The sequence below is a fragment of the Triticum dicoccoides genome, chromosome 5A (genome assembly GCF_002162155.2).
Source record: "Triticum dicoccoides isolate Atlit2015 ecotype Zavitan chromosome 5A, WEW_v2.0, whole genome shotgun sequence".
In the NCBI taxonomy this organism is placed as follows: domain Eukaryota; kingdom Viridiplantae; phylum Streptophyta; class Magnoliopsida; order Poales; family Poaceae; genus Triticum; species Triticum dicoccoides.
Window position 1 is genome coordinate 435721441 of NC_041388.1, and position 6645 is coordinate 435728085.

At 49.3% G+C, this 6645-nt stretch overlaps 1 protein-coding gene across 1 annotated transcript; it reads right to left on the minus strand.

Annotated features, from left to right (window-relative positions):
• Positions 1–4794: 4794 nt before the first annotated feature.
• Positions 4795–6248, minus strand: LOC119302138. Its single transcript, XM_037579170.1, has 2 exons — positions 5813–6248; positions 4795–5578 (listed from the first exon to the last, which is right to left on the minus strand). Exons 1-2 carry the CDS (start codon positions 6127–6129, stop codon positions 5140–5142), a joined length of 756 nt encoding a protein of 251 aa, XP_037435067.1. The 5' UTR covers positions 6130–6248; the 3' UTR covers positions 4795–5139.
• Positions 6249–6645: the final 397 nt, after the last annotated feature.

A 6645-nucleotide genomic window follows, 5' to 3' on the forward strand; every position in this document is an offset into this window, starting at 1 on the left:
AACTAGGCTACCTCCTCAGATTTAGATTTTTTGTGTGGCAGCTAATTCGGGGTAGGCTTCCTTCCGGAGACCAAGTTATTAAAAGAAACGGCCTTAGGGATGGCCAATTCCCTCTATATGGCGTTGAGGAGGACTTAAATCATATCTTCTTCTATTGTGTCTCCGTGCAATTTTTGTGGGGTTGCCTTAGGGAAGTTTGGGGGCAATGGGTGGTGCCCTAACAACTTTCCAGAATTTTATCATCTTATTGTTGCTTGCTCTAGCCAGATCCGATGAATGACAAGGGTGAATTTTGGGAACTTGGTGTGGTCTCTGTCATGTATTAGAAATAAGCTTATTATCGAGTATGCATACCGTGTCAGGGACACTGTGGAAACCTCTTTGCAAGCGGCGGGATAGAAAGCCGGTCAACAAGTTGACCAGGAAGTACAAGGAGTTGACGACGCTCCTGATTATTACTCCCTCCGTTCCTAAATATAAAGCGTTGGGGGAGTTCAATTTACACTCGCCCAACGTCTTATATTTAGGAATGGAGGGAGTATTACTTATCCTCATCGTCTTGAGACTATTTGTTTTTTGTGGGCTTGTTGTGTTGGTGCCCCAGGTAGAACGCTCTTTTTTTTCATCTACCAAACTTTGTGACATGTTTGTTGGCACAGATTCTCCCCGGATTCTAGGGGGCATTAATTTTTTGGTCATTGTGAACCTCCGTTTCTTAGTTGTAATTGTAACGTGGTTATGGCTTTATCTATAAAGCGGAGCATGAAGCCTTTTTCGGCAAAGGAGGGGACAACGCGAGTGTGTTATTCAGGGTTTAACCAGCGAAGATTAGATATACGTCTTTCATCCTGAACATGAAGCAACGTTCTAGTCGACATGTTAGATGATGGATCTTTTAAGACTTGCACCGCCCATTGCTCGAGCTAAATCCATCACGGAATCCTATATAGAAAGTTGCCCATGGTAAGCAAGCATCAGAACTCCTCTCTAGAAATTGCATCATCCCAACCACGATCAAATTCACATCAAACCAAATCAATGGTCTTCCACCTCAAACCATAAGCTTCCACTCTTCACAAAAACAGGGGAGCAATAACCACGAAGCACTATGGGGTTCCACTGATCTAAATTAACTTATGCATGTGGATGAGATGGCGAGCCATGCCAATACATCATGTTGGGTAAATTAGCAATTTCTAATTAATTTAATCCTTAAATACAATAGCAATAGTACTAATAATATCACACTGATGTGTAAACATGTGTAGTGCGTTTTTCTCAAGTCTCCTCCAAATCCAAAGTGGTACTAAGCCTTCCAACATCGACGGGGGTCATTCAAGGGGAAGTGAACAAGTATGTCGCCTACTATGCACAAGTGATTGGCCGCCCACAAAGTGGAATGAGAGTGTCAACTCATGTAAGTTCAATTGCTTCATTATGTCATCATTTTAATTGCTTATTTTTTGTTGCATTCAAATTGTTATACTTATTGTTTGCTAGAAGCTGGTGGGCCCACTATGTACCAACAGGCGGAGAAGAAGCCATCTGGTTTTGGCCATTGTTTGGTGCTATTGGGTGGCAAACCAAAGTGGACACAACATGTGGATGATCTTTAGGCCGGTAAGAGTAAGAATGATGGCTCAAGCTCTCACCAATCAATTGGGTTGGATGAAGAAGAGGGAGAAGTTGTAGGGGGGATGGAAAAGCTACTATGCCAATGAATAACCGGCAAGTGATGGAACAAAAGTGGTAGAAGGGGAGGGCCGCTCGTGACACTGCGGCGACAAAAATGTCAACCACATGGATGGGCCTTTTTTCTGTAAGGGATAACAAGAAAGAGGAAAGGTACAAGCTCATGTTAGATACGCAAAAAGAAATGGTGGATTGAGACCAAGAATGGTGAATAACAAGTTGGTAAATGAGAGAAACAAGTTAGCAATTGAGAAGGAGAAGATAGAGATGGAGAAGAAAGGGGCATGTCTCAAATGGCAGATCAAGAAGGCCCAGACTTTTGGACCAATAAAGATTGAGAATGAGAGGTTGCAACTTGCTCAAGACATGGATGATTCAAGGATAATGTTGGCCGATGCAAGCCTATTGGATGAGCAAGCAAAGATATAACTCATCAGGAAGAAGGAAATCAAGAAACATAGGGAGTACGAGGTGGCGAGAGCGGCAATGGCAATAGTATAGCAGACGACATAGATGGAGGTAGAGCAGACAACGGGGATGGACGCGGCAAAGCAGGTGACACGACCGGTGTCCGGCGAGTGATCTGTCACGCTCGGACTTGAATTTCATTTTGCCTTGTCTGGATTGTTGAACCATGATTTATTTTGCTTTGTTGCATTTCTCGAACTGTTGAATTGTGATAATTTTTGCTACATGATCCACATGCATGGATTTGAGGGTTTGAATTTGAGGTGCGTGGCTGCCCGGCAGCCCATGTGGGGTCGTCCGGTGCTGTCCGCGGGTGCGTCTGGGCGCATCCGTGGACGTTTAGGTTGGCGGATTTGGCAAGTCCGGTTATACATGCTCTTACATCCACTGGTTTACAACCATAGAGATGACCTGTTATCTCCTATGTTTTCTTTGGCCATGATGGAATTCATCTCACTACGGACCTTTTCCTTCCAGTAGTCAACATCTAGAGATTCATAAGCTTCTCAAATGGAAATGTGAGTATCATCCATGAAGTACATAATGAAATCGTCACTAACAGGAGCTTCAATATCTTCCGTGATAGGATTTTTTCATATGTTCCCTCTATTTCTTATATTCACCAGTTTGCCACTCCCTAATCTGGGTCCCCAGGCCTCCTCCTTGTTGTCGGTGTCCCTCCTTATATCACGCGAGGACGATGGGATAGAGGTTGCCGGAATCAGCAAGTTGGGGAGGTGGTGCTAGTGGATGGAGTGGAGTTGTGAAAGACAGTTCGGTGAGGTTGACGAGAGGGAGGAACGTCCATGAGCAAGCTGACGAGAAGGGGATTGGGTGGACAAGAGCGCCGGCGATGGGAGGTGGCGCTCACAAAGAGACGGGGATTGAAAAGAGGAGGATATGTATCACGGAGGAATGTGGGGGATGAGGATTGGAGAACGTCGGACAGAGCGTGCGCACTGCAGTGATGAAGTTTAGGATGACAGATCGTCCGTGTTCTCCAGGGTGTCCTCGAAGGGGAACGGGTAGCTCTACGATGACCACAATAATGTTGGCGCCAACACCGAGGCCGCGGATGAAGGGCGTGTTGTATGGGGTGGTGATGAAGGTGTCGGCGGACAACAACCTTCAGCTGAGGTGGAGGCACGCAGGACATTGGGGACGAGGAGTAGAAAGGGGCACCTATCATTTGCTTTCCTAACCGTCTAAGATACGATGGCGAGTCATGCGCTTTCGAGTTTTGCGAGATTGCCACCGTGCGCACAAGAGATATGGGATCTCAGTAAGGAGAAGAGTGTTGAACCATCACGATGACCACAAACTCTCCGTTAGTAGTAGAAATGCAATTTTGTTTCGGTGTCACCAAAATTTTGGCCCCGTGGGAAGAACCCAAAAAATAATAGAAATAAGTAGGGTAAAAATCAGAAAGATTCATGGAGACTCCATATCCTCCTTCAGTCTCTTGCCACAGCACAGCCTATTCAGCTGAGGCACTTGTCAAACGAAAACATCTTATCTCTTGATCCCAAAAGAAACGAAAACAAGTCAGCTAGTACTTGTGGGCGCTGGAGGTGGGCTTTGGTTGGAGAGACAGGGGCAGCAGAGCAGAGAGCAGCGCCAACCCAACCACCAAAGGCATTGAAGCCTCCAAGCAACGCCTAGACCGCAAGCAAGAAACGAAAAGCTTCTCATGAAACCGTACCAGCACGGCATATTTTTCCCCGACGCCCATCCGCCGCAACAGGATAAGATCACATCGCACATGCCCAGTCATCATATCATATCCTATCCCCTTCTCCCACCCCCGCACCTAACTTATCCATTATCTAATCTAATCACGCCTGAGACCATCAGCATTAACGCATCGATTACTACAACTGCCTCGCCGCAGTACCAGCGTAGGCCTCCACATCACACACAGTGACACAAACAATGCGAGACTTGTCGCCGGGAGAGATCAAAATCCCGGAGAAAAGAATGGTTGAGGCGAGCCATCACAAGACAAGGCCAGCTCGTGCGACGCACCGACGCTGCTGTATGAAAACAATGCGAGAGCAAGGTTAAAAACGGGACATTGTCGCCGTGATTGCGATCCATGATTTACTCGATTTATTACTACTACTGCTACTACGTTTCACCCACTTCTCCCAGGCCAAGAGAGAAGAGACAAGCGGAGCAAGCCCCAGATTAATCAATGGATCCACGTCGTGTTGGGGGTAAAGCAAGCGGTTTGTTTTGTTTATGTACGTGGTAACCCGTTCCTGTTCTTGCCGCCCGTTCGGTGCGAAAATGGGGCGTAACTTTCCTTAGAAAAAACGGAAGAGAAACTGTCGCCGTGGTGACAGATCTACGCACCGCGCAGATTGCCGGGGAAAGAAGCGTGCAAATGGATGCCCGGATCTGCCTTTCCAGGCACAAAGTTACCAGTACTACCACCTGCAAAAGCGCCATCTTTCTTTCTCTCTTCTTGGGATTGATTAGGGGTCTGATTCTTCCTCGTTGGTGCCCATTTCAAGCCATTTCATACTCCCACAAGGCGAGGCATAGCTCAACCACCGGTCATGGGCGACCTACCGACCTGCCTGGTGGTAGCGCAATCATGGCGGAGAGCGATCCCCTATCCAGCAAATCAAATTGGATCAACAAATTGTATATATGTTTGTACACAAAGGGATCGGGAGCAATGCCATTAAACTAACTAATCTTATCTTGAGGACGGTTCATCATTAGTTAATGATGGCCGGGGTGTTGGATCAGTTCGGTGAACTCAGTTCGCCGGAGCAGTTCATACATGTCTGCGTACATCGGGTCGGGTGAGCGAGGTCAACGGGATCCAACTGACGGATACAAGAACACGACAAATTTAGCTTAGACACTTACACATGCTCTTGCGATTACTGGCTTATATATAATTAAGGAGTAAGTAGTAGTAACAGATCTACGGGACACAAGACAGATCCATGGCTGCGAATTCGCAGCTTACTGGTTATATCTCGCATCGCCGCCATTTCGAAGATCTGAGAGCGAGTAGGACCTCGGCGATCTGAAGCTGCCGCCCTTCCTCGCCGCCGCCGCGCCCATCTGGGTGTTCACGCTCAGCCTCGGGGGCGGCAATGCCGGTGCCTCCCACCCGTTCTTGCCGCGGTGCTGCTCGTCGGAGCCGGAGTCGGAGTCGTCGTCCTCCTCGCCTTCCTCCCCCTCGGGGAGGGCGTGGTCGGGGGCGAGGAGCGGGGGCAGGTAGGTGGCGGTGGCCAGCGAGCTGCAGGAGGCGCGGCGGGACCAGGTGGCCAGGATGCGGCGGCGCTTGTTGAAGGGGTTCTCCGGCTTGGCGAGCTCCTTCACGGCGTCCCGCGCCGCCGCCTCCGCGAGGCTGGTGAATGACTTCGACTTTCCGGCGTAGAAGCTCGACAGCCCGTTCCTGCAAAATCACACGAAAACGAAGGATCAATTTCCATGCTCCTCTTCCTCTCTAGATCAAAATCAATTGCAACTGAGGAACCGATGACAACTCGTGATCTCTAAAAAACCTCATACGAATTTCCTACTACTCGCGCTTTTGCAAATGGATCGAAGAATCCCCAAAAAAGATCTTCTTTTTTTCCTCATTTTGGGCAAGCAAAAGGAAGCATATTCAGAGAAGCGTCTGACTCACTTGATGGGCAAGGAGTCCTCCAGGGCGTCCAGGCACCCGAGCCCGGGCTCCTCCTTGAGCTTGCTCTCCACCTCCTCGTCCTCCCCGTCGCCGCCAACCTCCGACGAGGAGTCCTCGCCGATGGAGGAGCTCGACGGCGACGGCGCGCCGATGGAGGAGCTCTCCGTGAGCACCTCCTCCGCCTCCTCCTCCTCCTCCTCCTCCTCCTCCTCGATGAAGAACCCGTCGCTCATCTTCTTGCCGAGCAGCTCGTCCCCCTTGGCCCTCCCCGATCCGGGGAAGCCGCCGCCGTAGGGCCGCGCCACCGCCGTCGACATGTCGGATGTGTCCGTCCAGGAACAAGGACAGCACCAACTCAGCAGCAACTTGTGTAAGAGAGAGAGAGGGAGAGGAAAGAGGAAGAAATGGGATAAGATAAGAGCAACGACAGGAGAGGAGTTGGGTAGGCGGGGTCTTTGTAGGCTCACGGCATGGGCGCCCACCACCGCCAGGATCCTCTGCGGCCTAGCACAACCCAATGCACCACTCTACTGCCGGAAGTGTGTTGTACACAAGCCCCTTCTAGATGCCTCTAGAACTATTCGGACTTCCGTGTCGAACAAACATCCGCTCGAGTGTAAGAACCGGTCGATAACCTAGAATCAGGGATGGTTCTGTGGGTTAACCATGACCTTGTGCTAATTTGCCCTTATTATATGGTGTGTCAGTGGGGTTTAGGGATACGTGTACGTCGGGGAAACTTTGGTGTCATCAACTTTCATTTGGTAGTATCTCTCTCAGGAAACCTCTCGAACGATTCAAACTTGCACACCAACAAACAACCGTTGGAGTGT

Bases quoted from the DNA above. Each gene is read 5' to 3' on its own strand.
- LOC119302138 (XM_037579170.1), bottom strand. From the start codon at position 6,129: ATGTCGACGGCGGTGGCGCGGCCCTACGGCGGCGGCTTCCCCGGATCG. The intron at 5,579-5,812 runs GTGAGTCAGACG...GTGATTTTGCAG, and splicing joins GAGGACTCCTTGCCCATCAA to GAACGGGCTGTCGAGCTTCT.